The sequence below is a fragment of the Suncus etruscus genome, chromosome 14 (genome assembly GCF_024139225.1).
Source record: "Suncus etruscus isolate mSunEtr1 chromosome 14, mSunEtr1.pri.cur, whole genome shotgun sequence".
NCBI lineage: Eukaryota > Metazoa > Chordata > Mammalia > Eulipotyphla > Soricidae > Suncus > Suncus etruscus.
In genome coordinates, this window is record NC_064861.1 from 67381158 (window position 1) to 67406810 (window position 25653).

The 25653-nt window shown below is 48.9% G+C and overlaps 1 protein-coding gene across 1 annotated transcript in view; it reads left to right on the plus strand.

Annotated features, from left to right (window-relative positions):
- Positions 1 to 25626, plus strand: part of HYDIN (HYDIN axonemal central pair apparatus protein) — a 263378-nt gene extending 237752 nt beyond the window's left edge. Inside the window, 18 exon segments of the mRNA XM_049786325.1 lie at positions 654 to 861; positions 1880 to 2092; positions 2726 to 2864; positions 3873 to 4038; positions 5088 to 5235; positions 5623 to 5830; positions 6717 to 6938; positions 8816 to 8985; positions 12152 to 12350; positions 13687 to 13845; positions 15210 to 15487; positions 15900 to 16119; positions 18487 to 18699; positions 19481 to 19644; positions 20178 to 20328; positions 21981 to 22211; positions 23782 to 24006; positions 25037 to 25626. Coding sequence (XP_049642282.1) covers positions 654 to 861; positions 1880 to 2092; positions 2726 to 2864; positions 3873 to 4038; positions 5088 to 5235; positions 5623 to 5830; positions 6717 to 6938; positions 8816 to 8985; positions 12152 to 12350; positions 13687 to 13845; positions 15210 to 15487; positions 15900 to 16119; positions 18487 to 18699; positions 19481 to 19644; positions 20178 to 20328; positions 21981 to 22211; positions 23782 to 24006; positions 25037 to 25519 — 3797 coding nt within the window. The 3' untranslated portion in view covers positions 25520 to 25626.
- The last annotated feature ends 27 nt before the right edge of the window (positions 25627 to 25653 follow it).

Sequence of the window (25653 nt, forward strand, 5' to 3'; positions counted from 1 at the left end):
TGGGGGACCTGCTGAAAAGCCACAAGAGGCCTCCCTGGAAAATAAAGGCATGCGCCAGACCTGTGAGCCAGGCCTCTTAAGCCCCAACATTTGGTAGTGAACATTCTGGACACCTCTTTAGATTCACATGGCTGTAACCGCTCCCTGAAATTCCCAGATAGTGAAACTCAACTTAAAAATGATGATTCCCGGGCCCGGAGAGATAGCACAGCGGCGTTTGCCTGCAAACAGCCGATCCAGGACCAAAGGTGGTTGGTTCAAATCCCGGTGTCCCATATGGTCCCCAGTGCCTGCCAGGAGCTATTTCTGAGCAGACAGCCAGGAGTAACCCCTGAGCACTGCCGGGTGTGACCCAAAAACCAAAAAAAAAAAAAAAAAAAAAAAATATGATGATTCCCTCTGCCCCAGAAAAGATGTTCACAGTCCATTGTCCTGAGTTCCAAGACCCGTCTTACCCAGGCTCCAGTCCAGTCATATCCAGTGCCCCTTGAGCCAGAAGGAAAAGCATTTTCTTGCTCAACCATTTTAATGGAGGGAGTCCAGGCATATCCTAAGAGCACTGACTTAGCACTGGAGTGCCCCAAGTTTAGTCCAGTTGTCAAGGGAGGTGAGTGGCAGGCTCACTGCCATGCCAAACCTGTCTCTGCCCACAGGGTCTGCTCAAAGACTCCAGCTGAGCCAGGGCACCCTGCCCACGGGCAGTACCATTGAAAGCACCGTGGACCGCTGGCCAGAGACCACTGTGCCCCCCTTCTCTGTGGAGCCCTCCTCAGGAGTGATACCTGCAGGGAAGACACAGCAGTTCAACGTGAAATTCTCCCCAGTGGAGGTTGGAGACTTCGAGAGCAACCTGTACTGCCTGTAAGAGAACAGGCACCCAGGAAGGGGCTTCTTCCACTGCAATCATGCTCCCTCCCATGGGAGATCTGATGGGGTCTTTAGGGGGGGGCAGAGAGAGCCTAGTCTTTTGGCCTGTTGATCTTCCCCAGAACACAGGACTCTGCTGGGTCACAGGAGAGTTATCAACTGGGGGACCCATCCATACGCAAATGAAAACCTGGGCACACCACTTCATGGGAGTATTTTTCTCATTTTTCTGAATCTGGATTATTAGTGAAGTGACATAAATAACCCCCAGTCGAGTAATTTCAAAGCCTTTCAAAGATGAGGATGTTTGTGCAGAGAACTTAGGTGATGCCTGGCATATAGCAACCGTATAGTGGACCAGAGGCAGAGAGTGGCTGGAAGGGGGCCTTGTTCTCCTATAGGACAGGAATAGGGGGTTCCCCAGCCAGTGAGTGTAAAGCCCATCCAATACCTTTGGCAGTGCAAGTCCTGGGCCACTGCCTCCCAGAAGGGACCCCTCTAAAGATACTAAGGAGTTTGCTGGACCATAGCCAGGGCTAGCACCACAGCTTCATGGAGCCCCACTGCCATGCTACTGGGACCCCTTTCCTATCTAATGTGGGACTGGCTGTTCACATCCTCTTCATGTTCTCCAGTAAGCACAGGGCCCTTTATCATTGGCTCAAGGATTCTGGGCCCCTTTTTCTAGCCCACTGGCAGCCTATGAGAGTGTCAAGAGGGTTCAATTCTGCTCCTTTTTCCAGACAGAACATTTTCCCATCTCTGATGAGTGAAAAAGAAACCAGAGGCAATGACCCATGCTGTGTCCACACAGGCACTCATCCCCTCGCCATTAGCTTATCTATGTGCTGGGCAAGACACCAGACTACTGGTGGTGCCCAGGAATGCAGTGGCCTCTGCCCACAGGAGCTCAGCTTAGGGTGACCCTTCCCCATCTTCAGCCAACACTGAAGACCAACAACTACTGGGGAAGAGAGGAGGACAGTGATAGAGCACAGCTTTCTCCCCTCAGGATTCCCAACCTGCCACCTGGCGAGCAAGGCCCCACTGTGACTACAAAAGGGCGGAGCTGCCTGCCATACTGCCACTTTGACCTGAAGGACTCCAACTACATCAGTGGACACCGGCGTGCCTTGGACCTCCGGGGCCCAGGTGGAGGGCCCCTAGACCCGGCCACACGGGTGATCGAGTTCAACAGCGTGGGCATCGGTGGGAAGACTATCCAGTGAGTGGCCCAGGGCAGCCCTGAGTTCACTTCCATAGCTTAGCAAGTGCCAGAGAAAGAGGTCAGAGGGGCTGGTAGGCCCACCTCAAGAAGCAGGCTTGATATCCTGGGGGCAGCCCAAGAGAAGGGGGGTTCTGTCCCCTTAGTTTGACTTAGAGGCAACACATCTGGATTAGAGAAATGAGACAGCAGGTAAGGGGGTGCTTCCTTTGCATGCCCCCACCCAGGTTTAATCCCCAGCATCACATTTAGATGCCAGACCTGACCCTTGCCAGGAGTGATCCCTGAGTGCAGAACCAAGAGTAAGTCCTGAGCATGGCTGGATGTGATGCAAACACATAATCAATCAAACAGAAACAACTTATAAGCCCTTGCATCCACCTTAGCCTCTGAGGACTATCCTGCAGTCACATAGGACCTTGGGTTTGCTGCTGCTCCTGCACCCTGGGGATCAGATCAGATCAGAATTGCTGATCTGGTTTCTAATGTCAGGAAGTTGCCCAGGGCAGTTTGGGAGCCCAGAGAGAAGGGACCTTGTGAGGGCCAGTGAGTTCTTTGGAGACTCTGCTGGTTCTCCCCACCTCCACCCCCAACTCCAGCATTTTACTCTTTCTTTTCCCCACCCTCATTCAGGAGTTTTACGATCCTGAACCCCACCAGTAGCGCCTATTCCTTCTTCTGGGTCCCAGAAGAAACGGAGAGTCTCCAGAACCCTCCAGCCTTCACCTGCCTCACGGAGAAGGGCAACATCTACCCAGACAAGAGGGCTGAGGTCTGTGGGGGTAGGGTAAGGTGCCTGTCGGGCTGGGAGACACTGAGTAACCAGTGCTCATGACTGCACAGAGAGAAGCAGGCTCCAGAGTCCACAGTGAAAGAAAATGAGCTGTTCAGACCATGAGAGGACAGTTGGCTGCCTGTCCTGGGATCAGAAGAGACCTCAGGCAGTGACTGGGAGTCAGATACTGTTGTTGTCTAAGGAGCTGATAGACATACTAAAAGGTGCAGAGAGGTTTTCCCTCACCACCCAAAAGAGCAAATCAGAAAAGGCACTCACATCCATACTACTTAGTCCAGCTCTGAGGAGAGGTGCTGACTGACAGGAACACATGCCCGGGCTCCCTGTCCCCCAAGTTCTGCAGAGAATCTTGGGGACATAAATGAAGTTAGGAAGCAGGAAGTTCACCCACACAGAGGCAGCAGACTGAAAGGACAGTATAAGGATAGAGGGTGGGCTCAAGGGCTGAATGTTCATCCAGGGAACCTGCAGATATTTATCCTAGCCAGAAGTTTTCAGAGATATCCCTCAGACTCTGTCTGAGTCTCTCCATCTTAACCTCCCTTCCAGCATGAATATGGCCAGGGGTGAGATAGATGGGACATGAGGGAGACCCCTGGCAGAGAATGACAGTGGCAGGCTGGGAGTCCTGAGGCAAGAAGTGAGAAGGTCATTGTCCTCCTCACTTCCCCAGAAGTTGGTCCCCAGCACTGGCTGGAGATGGGGGAGAGTCACCCTGAGCTAAGCCCCTGCAAGCAGAGGTCACTTCTATCCCAGTCACCACCAGTAGCCTACGTGTCTGCATGGGCACAGCATGTGCCACCGCCTTCTGGTTCCTTCTCTGCTTATCATTGGCAGCAAAATACCCCAACTGGAAATGGGGCAGAGTTGAACCTTCTTGGCACTCTCATTGGCTGCCAGTGGCTAGAAAAGGCGGCCCAGAATTCTTGAGTCAATGAGAGAAGAACCCTGATCTGACCTGTGTGCTCCAATCCACCTTCTTAGATCATTTTCCATTTCACACCTTCCCACCTGGACATCACAGAAGCCTTCTGGACCTTCTCAATCCCTGAACACAACATCACAGTCCCTTTCCTGCTGGTTGGGCAAGCCACCGACCCACTGCTCAAATTGAACAAGGCCCACCTCAACTTTAGCAGCCTCCTCATCGGTAAGGCCCCCCAGGGTGCACAGTGACTATGGGCAAGGGCTACAGACAGAGCAGAGCAGAGTATGGGGCCAGCCCAGCTACATGCCTCCAGACCACATCCCTGAGTATCTTCTGCAGTCCACCAATTGTAGGGTACTTACCTCCTTGTGTAACTTTCACCCACTGCCTTTATGCCCCACACACAAATGGTGTGTCACTCCTGAGGCCCTCTCTGGGCTTGCTGGGTTCATTCCTATGTCTCCAGAACACCCAGACTATGGGCTATTCCAGTTTGTTTCTGTAGCTGTGCCCTGGGCTCTGAGTTCTCTGTTTCAAGCAGTTCTCCTGTTTAACAACATACTAAGACCAATTCTGTTAAAAATCATGACTTGAGAAGGAAAATGGATTACCAATCACCATTATTACTAAATAGCTTCTTAGTGGTTTCAGCAAATAAAATGAAAGAAAATTAAAGAATTGGCATGAACATTTGCACAGAGAGAGAGAGAAAGAGAGAGAGAGAGACTTCTCATTCCTCTTCTATCACTGACTTTATGCAACAACAACAAAAAAAAAAAAAAAACAGAGAAAAGCAAAACAAACCACTGACATCACCATGTAGGCACAAAGCAATTGTTTCTTTTAACAATCAGTTCCTAGAAACAGGACCCTTCCTCCAAATAAAACATTATTCACTGTTGGATCTAATCTGATCCAATATTGACCTGTGGTTTTTTGTTTGTTTGTTTTGGCTTTTGAGTCACACTCGGCAGCGCTCAGGGGTTACTCCTGGCTCTATTCTCAGAAATCCCTCCTGGCAGGCTCAGGGGACCATATGGGATGACTGGATTCTAACCACCGTCCTTCTACATGCAAGGCAAATGCCTTACCTCCATGATAACTCTCTGGCCCCACCTGTGGTATATCTAAGGAAGCACAAAACAAGAATATCTCAAGGCCAATGAGAAGGAAACTAGCATCTCTGGGAAAAACTGCCCTAAAACTGCTCTAAAACTGCCCTGAGCTTTCATCTATTTTCTGGACTATACTGTGCTGCATTTCCTCCTCAGGCAGGGAAGCCCGGGAGAGTGTGACCATCATCAACAAGGAGAACCAGAGCTTCCAGTTCACCTTCCTGGACTCTTCCCGGTATTCCGAAGGTTATGGCAACTGCTTGGTTGTGTCTCCCATGGAAGGCTGGGTTCCCCCAAAGTCCAGGTAAAGGCAAAGGAAGGGGATGGAGTAGGGGCCAAAGGGGCACTCGGACAGTGATGGAGGGAGGTGACAACCTGATGGAGACCATGGCACTGGAAGTTTTATGTATGAAAGCCACACTAATGACAGTTTTGTTAACCACCTATTTTAAAAAAATATGAAATAAGGCCCCCCAGACCCCAAAGCCCCATTTATAAAGTTCCTTCCCACCTGCCAGCTTAATTAATAACAGCTTCATAGCTGTCCTTCTCCATCCATTCTCAGTATTTGCCCTCATGCTGGCATTCTTTCCTCGAAACCACACATCATTCAGACATCACTGTTCAGTGTTTCAGGACCCTTCCCCAAAGCATATCTGCTTCCCTCCACACTCTTCTCTCCCCCAACCAGTTTTCCCATCGATATTTTCTTCACACCGAAGCTGGAAGGAGAAGTGAACTTTAATCTGATCTGCAATGTGAAAAGGAAAGTCAACCCTCTGACCTTAAATGTGAAGGCTGAGGGATATGCTACAAATGTGGAGGTCAAGTTCAAAGACAGCTCCGGCACCAACATAGTCTTGACTCCCAACCAGACCAACACGATCAACTTCTATGAGGTCAGAGCTTACTCAGGCTTGTATTGCGCTTTCTCCCCTGGCCCAGAGGGGCTACACAAGCAAACATTCACTATGTCTCTGACTTAAGTGCCGGACATGGGGAGGAAATGGAGCAGAGATGGGCCAGGAGCACCCCAATCTGGCAAGCACAGAGCTGGGTTGTGAAGTGTCTTCCCTGATTTTAGGTTTCAGAGTGTGGAGAGAGAGTAGGGAAAGGGAGGAAGAAAGGAGATATAGCACAGCGGTGTTTGTCTTGCAAGCAACCGATCCAGGACCTAAGGTGGTTGGTTCAAATCCCAGTGTCCCATATGGTCCCCTGTGCCTGCCAGGAGCTATTTCTGAGCAGACAGCCAGGAGTAACCCCTGAGCACTGCTGGGTGTGGCCCAATAACCAAACAAAAAAAAAAAAGATCCAGGAAGGATATTTGGCTGCCAGCAGAGATCTGAGCAGTGAAGCACCATCTTATTCAGTTGTGGTGGGGGCCCCCAACACTTAGTAGGTCCTGTCAGAATATCTGACCACATTAAGCTAAATCGGGGAGGGGCCAGGGCAATAGCACAGTGGATAGGACATTGCCTTGCTCACAGTTGACCTGAGTTTCATCTCTGCATCCCCAAGCCTGCCAGGAGTGATTTCTGATCACATTGCCAGGAGTAACCCCTGAGCACAGGCAGGTATGACCAAAAAAAAAAAAAAAAAACAAAAAAAAAAACAAATTAAAAAGCTGAAGGGGGCTCTTCCTTCTAGCACTGTTGGCCATCCTATCTCCTCAAAAATATTTTTGCCCCAACATGTTACAAGTCCTGAAGGAAGCCATGGCTTTCCTTCCCTCATTCACTCATTTATTCATTCATTCCCTCTACTGCTTTCTTCTTGGTCTCTCAGGTGGAGGTAAATGAATGTGTCCAGTATGAATTCACTTTTATCAACATGGGCAAGTTTAGCTTCAGCTTCCAGGCAGAGCTAAGTGGCTCAAAAATTCTGCTGCAGTACTTGGAGTTTTCCCCTATAGAGAGCAATGTGGATGCAGGCCAGACTGCACATGCATCCCTGCTCTTCCAGCCCACCAAGAAGTGTGTTCTCAAGGGCTTGGAACTCAAATTCAAGGTGAGACCTTTATCTGACAGTTAACATAGGTGGATACAGAAATTGCCCCTCCAGCACACATCATCTTGTACATTCCTTTCAGCCCATGCCTGAACCTCCAAGAAAGGTTGGTGCTGGGGGAGGTCCCAAAGTCTCTCCTATGAAGGCCTCATGTATGGGGATGAGAATTAATGGTGACTTGTTTGAACGCAGACAATCACAGTTCTGTCTTATCCTAGAATGGTGAGAATAGCCCTTGAGCACTGTTGAGTGTGGCCCCAACATCACAAAATAAAAATTGAAAATATCATAAAGGCCTCATCCATTGTTGATGGGTCTGATAGTAAGTCTTAGTTAAAAAGCAGCAGACGGAGAGATAGCACAGCGGTGTTTGCCTTGCAAGCAGCCGATCCAGGACCAAAGGTGGTTGGTTCAAATCCCGGTGTCCCATATGGTCCCCGAGCCTGCCAGGAGCTATTTCTGAGCAGACAGCCAGGAGTAACCCCTGAGCACCGCCGGGTGTGGCCCAAAAAACAAAAAAACAAAAAAAAAAAAGCAGCAGATATGGGCCCTGAGAGATAGCACAGCGGCATTTGCCTTGCAAGCAGCCGATCCAGGACCAAAGGTGGTTGGTTCGAATTCCGGTGTCCCATATGGTCCTCCGTGCCTGCCAGGAGCTATTTCTGAGCAGACAGCCAGGAGTAGCCCCTGAGCACCGCCGGTGTGGCCCAAAAACAAAAACAAAAAAAAAAAGCCAGCAGATAATGCATGGACTAGGATATCCTGTAATCATTTTTTAATAAAAGAGATGGACTGGAGGGAGTTAGATTGGAGAAATAGAGAGAAAATGGAGAGAGAATATATACATTTTCCAAAATAAATTAGTAATGAATTAAAAAACTAAGGAATCACAATGTTAGCCAGAATGATAAAAAAAAAAAAACTTGCAAAAACTTCTTTTACCACAAGAACACTGTGGTGTCTTTACTAATAAAAATAATTTTTAGGGGCCAGAGAGAGAGCATGGAGTAAGGCATTTGCCTTGCATGCAGAAGGATGGTGGTTCAAATCCAGGCAACCCATATGGTTCCCCCAAGCCTGACAGGAGCGATTTCTGAGCATAGAGCCAGGAGTAATGCCTGAGCGCTGCCGGGTGTAACCCCAAAAAAATTTTTTTTAATTCCTACAATTAACCAAAGCTAACAAGAACCCTTGAAGCCTTTATTCAAACCCTTGGAGTATTTATTTAAAATAATGGCAGACAACCTTTGAAAACACAAATCCTTTATCGTCAGCAGTGGCTTCAACAGCTAATGACTGGCTTTCCCAGAAAATATCACTAAAGCACACCGAGTGACACTGAACCAGACATGGAAGTGGAGGATCCACCTGTCAGTTGCTACAAAGTATGATGTGTTAATCTCAAAATTCCATTTTAAAAACCATAAACCCTGGCACATACAGGGAGGGGAATGAGCAATGGAAATCATCCTCCAAGAAAACTCAGAGGCCTGAGAGAAACCTAACATCAACTACTTTAATAGACTCAGAGTGAAGGAAAGTGTCAGTGAGCATGAAGATAGGACAGTGGGGATGATGCAACGGGCCCTTTTCCCTGTCTGGTAACCTCAGTTCTGTGGTCTGAGTCTCGTTAGTTCAGTGTGTTGCCTTGCTTGGCTTCTCCATGTCGCACTGAGCAAAATCATTCAATATTCATGTTTCTCATTTGGGTTTGTGTCACTTTGACTGCATCCCTGTACTCACAAAAGGCAAGATATCTTCTCTTCCTGCATCTGCATTGTATCCCCTTGTGTGTGAAGACCACATCATCTTTGTGTCCATCCTCTCTGGCTCTCTCCTCCTTTTACTCACACACCTTCCCTCTTCCCTCCCCACAGATCAGCCATGGGCCAACATTTGTGTGTAGCATTATAGGTAGTGCTGTGACCCCTGCCGTGCAATTCTCCTTCACCAGCTACAACTTTGGCACCTGCTTCATCTACCAAGCTGGCATGCCCCCCTATAAACAAAGCCTGTTCATTACCAACAAAGAAGAAAACTCAATGAGGTAAGCATACTCCCCCAGAATTCCAGATAGTTCTGTGACTCTTTGTTAGTCCTAGAGATTCCACACAGGTGAAAATTCTGCCATCACAGAAAACAGGGACAAGCCCAACACAGGTGGGCATGAATCCTGAATGTAACCCTGCACCATCACTAATATGATGACCAGACACAAGCTACCCATTAAATATACCCCCAAATGATCCAGTGAGAGGTTAGCAGTCTATTCTCCCTGTAATATATGGTGGGCACTAAGGTTTGGTTAGTTAAAAGTGAATTTGTTGGGCTGGCAATCTTACAATGAGATGGTAGGTCTGTCCTGAGCTTAAACATGGTCTCTGCACCATCCTTGCGTGGAATGTTCCAGCCTAATGTAATAGAATGTTCATAGGCTAGATCAGAGATCTGTTTTCCCCATCCAAATGCTCTCAATGAAGATCAGGGTAGTGTTCAACAACCTGATGTGCAGGTTTTGCATACAGGAGCCTCAAGTTCAATCACTAGCAGCACAGAAACCCCCAGGAGTGACCCCACACATCTCCCAAAAAAAGCTTCTAGTTTTTTCCTCTGTGTTAAAAATGTCATTTAGCTGCACTGGCCCAACAGAGCATCATACAGCTATGTGGGGCTCTGGGACACCAGAAAAACGTCTAGTACAACCAAGGAACTCATGTTTGTATTTTTTTCACTTACTTTTGATTGAATCATTACTTGTTGCATATGCTAGTGGGTACTGTTTTAGATAACTTAGGTCTGGATTAAAGTGCCGTATTTTCCGGCATATAAGATGACTTTTTTTTTTTTTTTGGTTTTTTTTGGGCCACACCCTGTGACGCTCAGGGGTTACTCCTGGCTATGCGCTCAGAAGTTGCTCCTGGCTTCTTGGGGGACCATATGGGACGCCGGGGGATCGAACCGCGGTCCGTCCTAGGCTAGCGCAGGCAAGGCAGGCACCTTACCTCCAGCGCCACCGCCCGGCCCCATAAGATGACTTTTTAACCCATAAAAAACTTCTTAAAAGTTGGGGGTCATCTTATACACCAGTATACAGCATGCTGAAACTTACTTCGGCCACCTCTTACCACCACGTCCCATCCAGCTGCCAGGCATCATCACTCAGTCCTCTGTGTGTCCTAATTCAGCTTTTATGGGACACAGTGGAGGCACTCTGTCTCCCACTAGCTGTCCTATTAATCACTGCACCCCAGCCAGCTGCTCTTAAAGGAGCCCCTTCTCCCTGCTCTCAATGTAGATCACAATTTAAAAAATCACGTCACTCACTACAAATGACAAGTGTAAAATGATTGTTGGCACTCCAAAGTCTAGCTATATTAAACGTATACTGTTAAACTTGGAGGGTTCTACTCTTTTTCTCTTACATTTTCTAATTTTAATTTGGTGTGCCTTAAAAGAGAGGTAGTCATATATGGCGAATATAATATAGCCCAAGCCCTATATTTTAACAGGAAAAATAGGGGGTCATCTTATACGCCCAGTAATCTTATATGCCAGAAAGTACAGTACCAGCTCTTGCTCACTCTGAGACCACGGGCACACATATAAAACTCTTTCTGCTAGTGTCCCCATCTTGTAGGACTCCTAGGGGTTTAAGATCCAGCAGGTGGTGAAGGGTTGGGTGTTGGACATTCCATGACTGAAACAATCATGAACGACTTTGTTCAATCATGAACAACTTTGTAACTGTTTTTCACAGTGAATCAATTAAAGAATTTGGAGGGGGAGGGGGTCATACCTGGCAGTGCTCAGGGGTTACTCCTGGCTCTGCACTCAGAAATCACTCCTGGAAGGCTCAGGGGACCATATAGGATACTGGAAATTGAATCTGGGTCCGTCCTGGGTCGGCTACATGCACGGCAAACGCCCTACCGCTGTGCTATCTCTCTAGCCCCTAAAGAACTTATTTTTAAAAATAAAAGTAAAGTTGGGCCAGAGCAGTGGAGCAAGCAGTAAGGCATCTGCCTTGCCTGCTCTAGCCTAGGATGGACCATGGTTCAATCCCCCAGTGTCCCATATGGTTTCCCAAACCAGGAGTGATTTCTGAGCGCATAGCCAGGAATAACCCATGAGCATAACTGGATGTGGACCAAAAACAAACAAAAAAGAATAAAGTAAAACTACAAGAGGTAAAAAGATCCAACAGGAATCTGACTTTCTGCACATGGCAAGGAGGAAGCATGTTGCAATACAGCCCTTGATGAGGTTGACTGATGGAGGGATGGAGGATGAGGTCTTTCTCCTCCAGCTCAGACCATGCATCTGCCTCCCTGTTCAGTCGGCAGTTCTGAGGTGAATGCGGCGGGTATAAAGCTAACAGGCAGTCAGGCTTCTGAAGAAAACAGCTTTATTCTGTGTATAAGAATGAAGCCAAAGGACCCAGAATCAGCCCCAGGAAAAAAGCCCTTACCTTCCACAGACCCTTGCTTTTATACATGAGAATCAGGTACCACCCTAGGGTGGGAGCAGAATGTCAGGTCACACCCTAGGATAGGGTACAATCACAGATCAGGGTAGGATCAGTAACATTAATAATCCCATGGAAATGTTTACATACACAACAGAAGCACCTGATCTCTGAAGAGTCCTAGTTGAGCAATTAGTAATAATAATAACAACAACAACAACAACAACAACTCCTCTATGAACCATGTCTTCTGGAGCCTAATGACTGTGTTAGTCTTTGAATCTCATTTACTCTTCCCAACAGCCTAACAGTTCTCACCATCATCATGTTCTACACACAGAACCAGAGACTACAATGGTGGGCTGAGTAACTTTGCCCCCTCACCTGGTTGGTTAGTGCTTGAGCCAAAGCAGAACACACCCTTTTACCCATGCTACTTCAGGAAATGCTTCTGCCTCATGGCAGCAAACTTGACCCTGCACTGCTTTCTCCTGAGATAAGAGTCAAATGTGGGCAAGTGGGAATGGTGCAGAGTCCATACTCAAGTTCAAGGTCTGGGGAGTGCCCCATAGAGTGAGGCATCACTGAGCTCCTTCTTGCACTTAAATTATGTGCTCACAGCCAGCATAGCAGGGAACGCCTCAGAGCCCTCAGAGATACAGGAAGTTTGTCTATCCATCCATCTGTCTACCTGTCTTTCTGCCAGCTGGTCCTTCAGAGCATAGAACCTTCTCCCACTTTCCTGCAGCATTGATTGCCTGTACACCAACACCAGCCACCTCGAGGTGAACTTCCACAGGGATGTGATCAAGCCAGGGAAGACACTGGAGGTGCCCATAGTCTTCTACCCCCGGGACAGCATTGCTTACCGAGAGCTCGTCCCCTTCGAGATCAACGGGCTTTCCCAGCAGCTGGTGGAGATCAAAGGGAGCGGGACAGAGCTGAAGGTGGGTAAAATCAACCCATTCACCATATTTCCAACCCAGGTGAATGAGTGTGAAGCAAAGCAGCCACAAAGAATTAATAAACATGGAGCAGGAGCAATAGCACAATGGTAGGGTATTTGCCTTGCACCTGGCTGACCCAGGAAAGACCTGGGTTTGATCACCAACATCCCATATGGTCCCCCAAGTCTGCCAGGAGTTTTTTCTGAGTACAAAATCAGTAATAACCCCTTAACACTGCTGGGTGTGGCCCCAAACAAAAAAATGAATAAATCAAACCAGTTAGGAGAGTCAGTGGCTTCTCGCCTTGTGGTCTCGCCCAACGCGCCAAGCCAAACTGAAACCTCTTTATTCTCCAGTACAAACTTAACCGAGCAGAGGAGGGTCAAGTGAGATCCAGGTAGACTTTTACATATCAAAGATATAGGTGAAAAGTGTTGCATTAAATAATTAGCTATGGTGGTGGATAGAGATGGATGGATGGATGGATGGAGGGATCTTTCTCTGCCATCCCAGGCCACGTGGCTCCGCAACCCCCATTCAGCTGGCGGGTCCCAGGTTTAGGTGAACGGCAGAATCAGACTCATCCAGAGACAGGCATCAGGAAGCATCAACTTTATTCATGCCCTATCCACCACATGTGTGTGGCCTATATAATAACTTGTGGTCTCGCCCAACGTGCCAAGCCAAACTGAAACCTCTTTATTCTCCAGTACAAACTTAGCCGGGCAGAGGAGGGTCAAGTGAGATCCAGGTAGACTTTTATATATCAAAGATATAGGTGAAAAGGAAAAAGGAAGTTGGGGGAATGCCTTGTTCTGGGTAAAGACAGGACGTGACCTAACAGATGAGACAGAGGGGTGGTGGAACTGAGTAAGGGGAGACTACAGTTAGGGATGCCCAGAACTGAGCTGAGGGGAGACACTTGTGGAGATAATCGGGGAGGCCTCCTCCCACTCTCAACCTTCCCAACCCCCTTTGCCCACCATCACTTCAGATGAAGCCTTAGCAGCTGCCCTTGAACCTGGCAGCACCCTCTCCTGCTCCCAAGCTTGCTCTTGGCCCTCTCCCAAGGCCTCTCTAGAGAGTCAGGGTCTCCCTTGCCCCTCCTTCCTACTCACCTAAGACTAGATCCCTAGACCCCATCCTTCCCAAATCAGCTTCTCCAACAGAAGTCAGGGGTTCCCCACACCCAAGTCCACCCTGAACCCCCTGCTCAGATCCATCCAGCCCCATCCTTCTACTAACTGTCACTGAATTCCCCTGTCTAGCTGGGCCCTGGGGTCTGTTCCCCACTCACTCACAAATGGGCTCCTCCTCTCTGATCTGTGATCCACAGATCATAGTCGTGGAGCCTCGCAGCAAGGTAGTGAAGCTGGGTGCAGTCCAGCCAGGCCAGGTGGTGAAGAAGACGGTATGCCTCCTCAACAGCAGCCTGGCCCCTATTACCTTCAACCACTCCTTGCTCTTCTCCAGTCCCGAGCTCCAGGAGCCCAAGGTAGGTGTGAGCAGCCCTGTCATCAACATCATCTCCTCTCCTCACCATGCTGCAGTCCTTGCGTGGGCAGCATCATGCTAAGAGCACCCCAGGGTGCTGCCACTGAGCTCCTGCCAGAGCAGTAGCTGGAGCTTCATCGTCTGAATTAAGAAACCAGAGACAGTGCTGTGTGAGGCTGCAGGAATAGAATCACAGCAGAGGGAGGGTGGGATGAAAGAGGCCCCTTCCAAAAAGCGGTGTCATTAAGCTGCCAGGGTGGCCCATGTGGGGCTGTGGCCTTCAGAAAGTGAGGCTATTCAAAGCTATAACAGCTCCAAAGGGTGTCTCCCCACTTGACCCTGCCAAGGTCCTCCTCTGAGTTACAGACCTCACTTTCTGGGCTCCCAACCAACTGGACCTCTTGAGATCAAATGCCAGGCCCTCTGGGAACCCTCTTGGGGCTGCAACCATCTGGATTCGATAAGAAAACATCACCATCACTTTCCTGCTGCAGCTCCTCAGACCCTGTCCCTGAGCTACTTGTCACTGGATGGAAGGTTGAGGTGTCTCTGCTCTGCCCCAAACAAGTGATGTTTCCTGAAAGTTGCTTTTGATTTGATATTTATGGGGGCCCAAGAGGAAGAGAACACCTATATGAACCGGGCACTTCTCAGACTTTACAAGCCATAAGTCCCCTCAACACTTTTGTCTCTTAGCTGGTTTCCATCCCTGGCACCCCATATGGTTCCCCCACAGCCCACAAGAAGAGATTCCTGAGTATAGAGGCAGGAGTAAGCCCTGAACACTGCCAGGTGTGGCCTACAAATGGGTAGGGTTCCATCTCCGGCATCCCATATGGTTCCCAGAGTCTACCAGGAGTGATTTCTGAGTTCAAAGCCAGAATTAAGCCCTGAATAATGCCAGGTATGCCCCCCCCAAAAAAAAAAAGTTAAGTAAACATTTTTTGCTTCCCTTTTTCTTTTTTGTTTGGAGCCACATCAAGCGATACTCATGGGCTTCAATCTAGCTCATACTTGCAGGCTCCTCTGGGCAGTGCTGGGAGGGAGGAGAGGACCTATAAAGGGCCTCCTGCATGGAACCATCTGAGTTCTCTGCAGCCCACACAGGGCACTTTTGCAAATGCCCATGGCTAGCTCTGCCTGGGCAAGGAGCCTGAAATCTCCTCTTCACCAGAGCAGTGCAGAGAGCCAGGTCAGGTGGCTCCTAGAAAACCTGCTGGTTGGTTTGTCCAGTTTGGACTGGACAGAGACAAGCCATGCACCAGATCCCTCCAAAAAGGGAGTCACAGGCCATGTCTCAGGAGCAGCCGCAGAGGAATACTAACTCAGCTCTGCCTCATCCCGTCTTTTTTCCTCTTTGCCCAGGTCATCACACTGATCCCCTTCTACAACATCACCCTGAAGCCCAAGGAAGTAGAGAAGCTGGAAGTCACCTTTGCCCCAAAGAAGCGCATCCCTCCCTTTTCAGAGGAGGTGTTCATGGAGTGTCTGGGACTCCTGCGCCCCCTCTTCCTGCTCAGCGGCTGCTGTCAAGCCCTGGAGATCTGCCTGGAACAGGACCATCTGTCTTTTGGGTCCGTCGTGTGTCAGACACAGGCCTCACGACGCATCCTCATGCAGAACACAGGCGATCTGGGTGCCAAGTGAGCAGAGATGCACCCCTTCCCTGCCCCCGATGCTGCAATCCAGCACACCCTTTGGACCTGGGTCTCCCGCTGGTTTCACAAAGCGGAGCCACTTGCCCATCCCATCTTAGCAAGTTCCTGCCTCAGTTTCCCCTGCCTCAGGTCCCTTGGCACATACAACACAGGCTCTGGCCCTGCTTCTGGATAGGAGCTGACTCAGCTTACCCAGGAGTTGGCCCCTGACCCCACCCATCCATGTTGCCTGGAGATTTTTCTCCTCCCTGGACCAAGGGAATGCACACAGATGAAGCTCCCGGCTGAAAGCCTAGCCATCTCCTGTACTGCAGGAGATGTATTGTATGCATCTCCAGTACTGCAGACCAGAGATATTCATAGACCTTTTCCCCACTTTCGTTTTGACTTTGAAAAGGTTTAAATGGGATGTGAAGAAATTTGAGCCCCACTTCTCCATCAGCCCAGAAGAAGGCTACATCACTGCAGGCACGGATGTTTCTTTCGAAGTGACCTACCACCCCACCGAGGTGGGCAAGGAGAATATCTGCAAGCAGCTGCTCTGCACCATCCAGGGCTCCAGTCCTCTCAGCCTGACCCTGACTGGAACATGCGTGGGGCCACCTTCAGCCAAAGAGGTCAGTGGGTGCTGCTGGGGTTGGAGCAGGGCCCTGCTGTGGTCTTTACTAGACTTGACAAACAAGAGATTCTGTCCAGCCCTCAGAGCCACCTGGAATACCCAAACCTTCTCCACAGGGCCTTTGCTCATACTGTCCCCACTGCAGAAATTACAACTTTCCCTTACTCATTTTATTCATTCCATCTCACTCTTCTGTGACCATGACCTTTCAGCAAAATTAGCACTGATCTCTCTAACTTGACAGAACCTTGTTCTTAGCAAAGTGAGGAAAGTATGAATTCCTTTCCTTCTTTTGTGGTTCGAATCCTACTTGCCCAGCACCCTAACAAGCCTGCTAGTTGATTGTATTTCCAGCAACAATTGCTTCTGATAAAGTGACACCTGATCTCCCTCCTTTTAATTTTATTAGTTTGATTTTGTTCAAATGTGATACAAAGGCTATGAAAAATAGTACAGGAGTTAAGGCATTGTCCTTGCTTATAAATAAAGTACAGTTTGATCCCCAGCACCCCCATATGATCCCTGACCACCAACAGGAATGATCCTTGAATGTAGAGCCAGGAGTAAACCCTGATTATAGCTGAGTTTAGTCCAAAATTGTTTTAATGTTTTAAATGTGATGCAAATAGTACTGGACAGAATGCTGTGAGCACAACTAATATGTTTTGGAAAAAACATGTTTTCATTGTCTTGAGTAAATACCTAGGAATGGAATGGCTAGATAGATATGTTTACCTTTTTTTTTTTTTTTGTGATTGTTGTTGATACAATGCCAGGGATCAAACCATGGTGTTCACACATGGAAGACATGTGTTGGAGTGATAGTACAGCCAATAATGTGTTTGCCTTGCAAGCCTGTATGGATCCAGGTTTCATCCCTGGTACCTCATGTGGTCCCCCAAGCTCGACAGGAATAATTCTTCTTTTTTTTGTTGTTTTGTTTTGTTTTGTTTTGTTTTGGGTCACTTAGGGGCTGGAGCAGCACTTAGGGATTACTTCTGGCTCTATGCTCAGAAATTGTTCCTGGCAGGCTAGGGGGACCATATGGGATGCCAGGGATTCGAACCAATGTCCTTTTGCATGAAAGGCAAACAAACGACTTACCTCTAAGCTATCTCTCGGCCCCAGGAATAGCCAGGAGTAAACTCTGAGTACCACTTGCTTCATGCAAGGCAAATGTTCTACCGCTGTGCTATTGCTCCGGCCCCAAAGGCAAAAATTTATTTGCTTTTTATGTGTGAAGATCCAATAGTTCCAGCACTATTTATTGGGGAAAAAATATTATTTCTCCACTGAATTGCTTTTGCACTTTTATCATAAAAACCAATAGCTCTGGGGCCAGAGTGATAGCAGAGGGTAGGACATTTTCCTTGAATGTGATCAACCCATGTTTGATTCCCAGCATCCCGTATGATCCCTTGAGCTTCCCAAGAATGATTGATTTCTAAGGGCAGAGCCAGGAGTAAGACCTGAGTGCTGCCAGGTGTGGCCCAAAAAAACCAATATCTCATACATAAATAGATCTATTCTAAACTTTATTCTTTTTTTTTTTTTTTTTTTTGGTTTTTGGGCCACACCCGGTAATGCTCAGGGGTTACTCCTGGCTATGTGCTCAGAAGTTGCTCCTGGCTTGGGGGACCATATGGGACACCGGGGGATCGAACCGCAGTCCGTCCAAGGCTAGCGCAGGCAAGGCAGGCACCTTACCTTTAGCGCCATCTAAACTTTATTCTTAGCTATTAATCTAGTTAACTCTCTTCTTGCTAAGGCCATACTACTCACTATTGTTAAATTCACCCCACACACATTGCCTTTCATCTTACTTGATCTTTCTTTTTTTTTTTTTTTTTGTCTTCTTACTTGATCTTTCAATAGCATCTAACACTCCTTGAACAAGTCCCCCCAACTCCAAACACTTCCTTCACATAGTTTCCAGGATACTACCTGCCCTTGTCACGTGCTGATGTTTTTTGTCTCTTTCTCTGGGTCTTGGCACTGGAGGCTGCCAGTCAGGAGCTGGTCCTTAGCTTATTCCATTTCTCGAAATGCACTTAACTCTTAAGGATATCACCGGTTTTCTGGCCTTTAAAAAATCTTCTAGTTTAGGTCCAGAGAGATAGTACAGACTCTTCCCTGGTCCTACACAGTTTGATCCCAGACACTGGGCTCTCCCCCAATGCCAGAGGTCACTGCAGAGTAAAGAGCCAAGACTAACCCCTGCACACTGCCAGGTTTAACTCAATACCACCTGCCACCAGCCAGATGGCTGAAATGGACCAGGGCTGTCCCCATACCTGTGTCTCCAGCCCATGCCCTGAACTTGGCTCATGTGAGTTGACTGTCAGCCACTACCATTCTCTTCCAGGTGGTGAATTTCACCTGCCAGGTGCGCTCCAAGCACACGCAGACCATCATGCTTTCCAACCGAACCAACCAGACCTGGAACCTGCACCCCATCTTTGAGGGTGAGCACTGGGAGGGGCCCGAATTCATCACCCTGGAGCCCCATCAGCAAAATAAGCCCTATGAGATTACCTACAGACCTCGCACCATGAACGTGGAAAACCGCAAACATCAGGTAAGGTCATGCACCTTGGACTCCTTGCATGCTCCAAGGGTGGAATTGCAGAAAGAAGTAAGGAGATAGCTGGGGAGCACAGAGCAGACCCCACAAACACACCTGAGCCACAGGAAATCACACCCATTAACCCACATATAGCTGCTTCTTACATCCCTGCTTCATTCAAGGAGATTCTCTCAGAGCCAGGCACTTGGTTCTGAAACAGCCTGTAACTAAGCAGCTGTTTGTGTTTAATTGAATGGCACAAAGAACATCACTGTGACTGTAATAAAAACAAAGAAAGAGCATAGAAACAGTCTTCCACCCACTTTTCCAAAGGCGCTGTTTGGATCCCTCTCCGCTCCCAACCCTCCTTCAGCCTCAGCTGTTCATGTTTGAGCAATTTTCTGTGTAGCTCCAGCTTCAGATACTAGTGGCAACGTTTCAATGAGCATCCCAAGTGATCATCCTCCCCCATTAACGACAGCCCCGTTACACACGGTTCCAAGATGCACATACATGGAGAGTCTTCTGTTCATGCTGAGGGAGACACTCGCACACTGTCATTCATACACAGTCTCACACACAATTTACATAGATCTCACTTATACACAGACTCACATAAACACACATAACACACATTTACAGTCACTCATTCATTCATACATAAATACACACACTCAGACTCAGACCTCCGCACAGTTTACAGAGCTGCCTGGCATTAGGCTTGTCTGTGACACTCCACTGGTCCCATGGCACCTCCACACCTGAACGGATCCTAATACAGGTCTCCCCTCAGGGCAGTGTCTTCTTCCCCCTCCCGGATGGCACTGGTTGGCTCTACTCCCTGCACGGCGTCTCGGAGCAGCCCAAGGCCGTGGCTAATATCTACCGCGAGGTGCCCTGCAAGACGCCCTACACGGAGCTCCTGCCCATCAACAACTGGCTCAACAAGCCCCAGAGGTGAGGGACTGAAGCCTCAGGGAGGACACACACACACACACACACACACACACACACACCTATTAATACTCCTGAAGGAAGTTGGGGGACTCAGTGAGTCAAAGTGGGTTCTGCACATGGTGTGGTCTTGTGGTCTTGATCAACCTGGAACCATCAGAGCCTCTCCCACTCCACACAGTGGGAGATCCCCAGAAGCTTGCCAGGCCCCAGGAGAGCACTTGAGAGTGTGAACTGGGAGAGCAGCTTACCATTGTCCAGGGTTCCCTCAAATATTCCTCAGGGGATATCTGAGGCCATGGGGAGTACTGGCTCCTTGTGTATACAGTATTCTCCCTGGACATATATACATACCTGTGACAATTTTTAACTGATACTTTAGGCATAGTGAGCAGGTGGCAGGGAACTAAGCATCCTCACTGCAGTTAGGGGCAAAGTGAGCCTCCGGGCCATAGCCACAAGCTTTCCACACCATCCTAGCAGGAAGAGCCTTTGCCCTCCCTGCCAGATTCAGGCCAACATCTCATTTTTTTCAGATTCCGGGTGATTGTGGAAATGATAAAACCAGAGAAGCCTGATCTCAGTGTCACCCTCAAGGGCCTTGATTACATTGACGTGCTGTCTGGGTCCAAGAAGGACTACAAGTTGAACTTCTACTCCTACAGGGAAGGAATGTACTCTGCAAAGGTAACTGGAAAGCCAGTGGTTGGGCCACGAGGTTGGTACCCTAGTGTTGGAGTGAAGACATCTTCCCATGGCCAGCTTCTCCTTGTCCCATTGGGCTGACTATTGTGTGCCCATTCAGGAGTGCCAGTCTCTTGCAGATGAGTGCAGCCTGCAGGGCCACCTGATCATCTTGTAAGCCTAGGCCAAGCCTTCAAGACAACAATGAAAACTCTTGAGGACCAAGCCATCGGACCATCAGGCCACCCAGAGATCCATTCTCTACTCACACAGTGGCCAACCCCCAGCTGAACTCACAACACACACACAGCTAAGAATGTTAGAGCCAGGCTTCTGCACACATGCAGTGGGTTTTTCTACCTTGAGCTTTTCTTCTCATTCATTTGTTCAGTACGTTCTTAGTGAGGAAATAGGAGACAAAGTGTGCTTATTGCCAGTCACACCTCAGTGTCCCAAAATAGGATTTGTTCTCAAGGAATATACAATTCTGGGAGCTGGGTGGGGACATGTTACTCAAAGAATTGCACTATATTGGGGCCGGAGCGGTGGCGCAAGCGTTAAGGCTTCTGCCTTGCCCATGCTAGCCTAGGATGGACCACAGTTCAATTCCCCAGTGTCGCATATGGTCCGCGAAGCCAGGAGCGATTTCTGAGTGCATAACCAGGAGTAACTCCTGAGCGTCACTGTGTGTGACCCCAAAAAAAAATTGCACTATAGACGCCAGAGAGAAAGCATAACTGATAGGATACTTGCCTTATACACAGCCAACTTGGATTTCACCTCCAAGCCACCAGGAGTGACCTGAGTGCAGAGCCAGAATTAGCACTTAGCACCACTAGCTGTGATCCAGAAAACAAGCAAACAAACAAAAAGAAAAGAAATTAATAAAACAATAAAAATAATGTGAAGCCAGAGCAATAGCACAGAGGAGAGGGCATTTGCCTTACCTATAGCTGACCCAGGCTCAATCCCCAGCATTTTATATGGTACCCGAGTCTTCCAGAGATAATTTCTCAGTATAGAGCCAGATTTAACCCCAGAGTGTTGCTGGATGCAGCCCAAAAGCAAAATAAAAAAGAATAAAAATATGGGCCAGGAGAGATAGCACAGCGGCGTTTGCCTTGCAAGCAGCTGATCCAGCACCAAAGGTGGTTGGTTCGAATCCCGGTGTCCCATATGGTCCCCCGTGCCTGCCAGGAGCTATTTCTGAGCAGACAGCCAGGAGTAACCCCTGAGCAATGCCGGGTGTGGCCCAAAAAAAAAAAAAGAATAAAAATATAGCAAGAAGACAGTAGTAGAAATAAAATGTATCTCAAATGCTTATCTATTAACCCAAAAGAACTTGGGAAGGTGCCATTCAGATACACTGGGGCACAGGGCTCCCACTCTCTTGATTCAGGCCTCTGAGACAAACTGTGGAAAACCCTGGGCTAGTTCTTCACAATATCCTACTCCTGGGGGGCGAAGAGATAGCATGGAGGTAGGACATTTGCCTTGCATGCAGAAGGACAGTGGCTCAAATTCCAGTATCCTATATGGTCCCCGAAGCATGCCAGGAGCGATTTCTGAGCATAGAGCCAGGAGTGACCCCTGAGCACTGCCCGGTGTGACCCAAAACCCCCCCCCAAAAAAATAGCCTGCTTTCCTCCCCCGAGGTGATCTTCCGGAATGAGCAGACCTCTGAGTTCTTGTTCTACACGGTGAGCTTCAAGGCCATCCCATCAGGCGTCATCAAAACCATCGAGATGGTAAGCCTCGTTCGCCAGAGCACCTCGGCCTCTATCAAGTTGGAGAACCCACTGACCACCCCCGTGACCTTCTCCGTGGACTGCAGGTTGCCCGACATCAGTCTGCCCACCCAGTTCACCATGCCTGCCAACTCTGAGGTAAGGGCCCTGATGGACAGTCCCTATCCTAGTCAGGGATAGACCTATCTTCCTACCAGGCACCTCAAAGTTGGGTTTCATGCCAGTAGAAGGGGTTTCACTTCATGTTGACTTGGGGCCTGGGTCAACTTGAAAATAGTTTGCTTATTTCTTCTCAGGATGAAATACAAAATATCTGAGGCATGAAGGAAAACACGGCCAAGCCAGCACACTCAGACATACGCTTGCATGCCTGCTGTCCTGTGCCCAGACTGAGGTGCCCAGTGGGCCCCAGAACCCAATACTTTGTGCAAGTGGGCGATGGGCACGTTTTCTGCTCCAAAGTCTCATAATCCAATTCTGGCAAAATCTCTTCTTTAGTCCCTGGATTGTCTCCTCAGCTCTCTTCAGAGTCTTTCTTCACCACCAGCTCCAGGGCACAGCATAGTGATAGGGCATTTGCCTTTTACATGACTGACCTGGATTTGATCCTTGCCATCCAGCCATTCCATATGGTCCCCTAAGCCTACCAGGGGATTTCTTTTTTATTTTTTTGGGGGGGGGGCCACACCCGTTTGGTGCTCAGGGGTTACTCCTGGCTAAGCACTCAGAAATTGCCCCTGGGTTGGGGGGACCATATGGGACACCGGGGGATCGAACCATGATCCTGATCCTTGGCTAGCACTTGCAAGGCAGACACCTTACCTCTAGCGCCACCTCGCTGGTGCCAGGGGATTTCTTAGCACAGAGGCAGGAGTAACCCCTGCTGCTGGGTGTGGCCCAAAAGCAGAAAATAAATTTGCTAGCTCTTTTGTTTCCTTCCTTTTTCTTTCTTTTTTATTTCCTTTTTTTTTATAGTGTCCACACCCAGCAGTTCTTGGGCATTATTCTTGACTCAACTTAAAGGGACCATGTAGTCTGGGGGTTGAACCCAGACCTCCCTTCACTGGCATGCTGAACTATCCTCCAGGACCCTGCAATCAGTTTTCTTCTTGGAAGTCTCTCTGTCCAAAAATGGGGAATTTTTGTTTCCCCATTATGAATTATAAAATCATTGCAATGTATGCAAAATACAAGTATATATATATATGTATATATATATATACACATATGAATGGGATTTTATTTTGACTTGTAGGTTGTGAAAACTGTTTCTTTCCAAGCATCTATGAACTTTTCTCACTATAAATTTTTAAATGACTATGTGGTCAGAGAATAGATTTGATACTATTTCAGTGCTCAATAGTTTGTACAGGCTTGATGACCCAACATCTATTGTCCAGTTTTCAAAAAATTCTCCAGTTTAGGGTTTCGTTTTTGTTTTGCTGGGGGTCCCCCAGTGGTGAAGCACCCTGCTCTACCTGCTCACCATGAAGATGGAAACCGAGACTATTTTGTGATTGACTCAAACTGATGCAGGGCTGCCTGACCTTTGGGCTTTGGTGACAGCACCAGACTCAAGAGAGGATCCAGTACTTGGTTTCTTATTCTCAGAGACCCCAGATGTAAAAACACCTGGAACGGAGACAATGAGGGGGCACAAGCTGAGGATGGAACACCCCATTCCCACAACCCTGGGCTTCTCTTCCAGAGCATGTTCTCCTTCGAGTTCCAGCCCTTAAAGGCTGGCGAGTCCTTTGGGAAGCTAACACTACACAACAATGACCTGGGCTACTACTTCTATGAGCTCAGCCTGAAAGCCCTGCCTGCCCTGCCCGAGAAGCCCGTCTACTTCCAAGTTGTCTTGGGCAGCAGCCAGAGCATCTTTGCCAAGTTCATCAACTACACCCGGCAGAAGACGGAATACTACTGCAGGGTGAGTGTTGTGGGCCAGGAATGGGACAGGAATGGGACAGGCAGGGTACATAATCTTACAGCAGGATGGGTGCTGGTGGCAGGGGAGCCAATGCTCTCAGAACCAGGAACTCCTGCTAGCATCATCCAATACCAGCCAGTTCCTCCAGAATCACAACGAGGCCTGGTGGAGGTATCACTACCCACAATAGGCCCCATGCCCATAAGCAATACAGGTAATAAGCTTGGAGGCCCAGAGTGTAAATAGGTGCTTTCCTGCCTCCATTACAGCTGGACTTGGCAGTGTGGGCTGGACAGACACCTGTGTACCCACCTGAAACTCCAATCCATGTGACCACGCATGGTGCTCTGGACCAAACAGATCATGCAGTAGGGAGGGCATTTTCCAGGTTCTATCCCTAGCACCCCATATAGTACACTGAGCACCACTAGGAGTGATCTCTGAGCATAGAGCCAAGAGTATGCCCTGACTACTGATGGATATATGCCCTCCCCAAAAATTTACTCCTATGATGTCCATGGTCCTAATCTAAGGGGACCCTCACCACCAGGCCCCTTTCCACAGACACCAATCTCTTAGTCCCACACCAGCCAAACAGGGTAAAGGAAGCTGGGCCTTTATGAGATGGTGATGGGTGAGGGCTTGGGAGACTCTGCCCCTTACAGATGCCTCAGAGATCCAGACAGTGGACAGGGGGAGGAGCAACCAAAAAGAGGGGGGCATCTTTCACAGAACCAGACAGGCTGATGTGGCAGTGAAGTGTGTGGGTGTGGGTGACACCTGTTAGACGATGGGGACACAGCATCCTCCGTGTGCAGGGAAGAAGAGAGAGAGAGAGTCAGGTGCCCAGGGCCGCCTACCCAACCCAGCCTTGTGTCTTTGGGGCCACTGATTGCAAATAGGAAGAGCAGGAAGCAGTTTCCACCCCCCGCATTCTCCTGGCCCTGCATCTAGGAGCAGAGTGGCTGGGGCGCCCCTCCAGTGTGCTTGGGGTGAGCCCCCCCCCCTCCAAACTCTTGTTCCCTTTCAGACCGACTGTCCGGACTTCCACGTGGAAAAGGTCATCATTGCACCCCCGGGGGCCCAAGGAGGCACGGAGGTCAGCGTGGAGGTATACTTCGAGCCCAGCCGCCTGGGGGAGACCAAGGGCCTCCTGCAGCTGACCTCGCTCATAGGCGGCGAGTATATCATCCCTCTCTTCGGAAAAGCGCTGCCCCCCAAGCCCCAGGGTCCCTTCCTCATCCGCGCGGGCTACAACATCCTCATCCCCTTCAAGAACGTCTTCTTCCAAGCTGTCACCTTCTCCTTTGCGGTGGAGCACCCCGCCTTCACCATCCGCGCCATGGAGCTCATGCGGCCCAAGAAGATCAACAACATTGCTGTCTCTTTCGAGGGCAACCCCTCCAGCAGCAAGGCCCCGATCACCAGCAAGCTCATCGTGTCGTGCCCCCCGAGCGAAGGCAATGAGACAGGCGTGCAGTGGGTGTACTACCTGAAGGGCATCACACCCTAACGCTGCTGGCACATCCATCCCTAAGACCCCCTTCCTAGTTCAGACCGAAGCTCCAAGTCCTGCTGTCTCTACCCTGAAATGAAATGCCTCTGCTCCTGAGGATGTCTCCGCCCTCCTAGAGGAGAGGATGACAC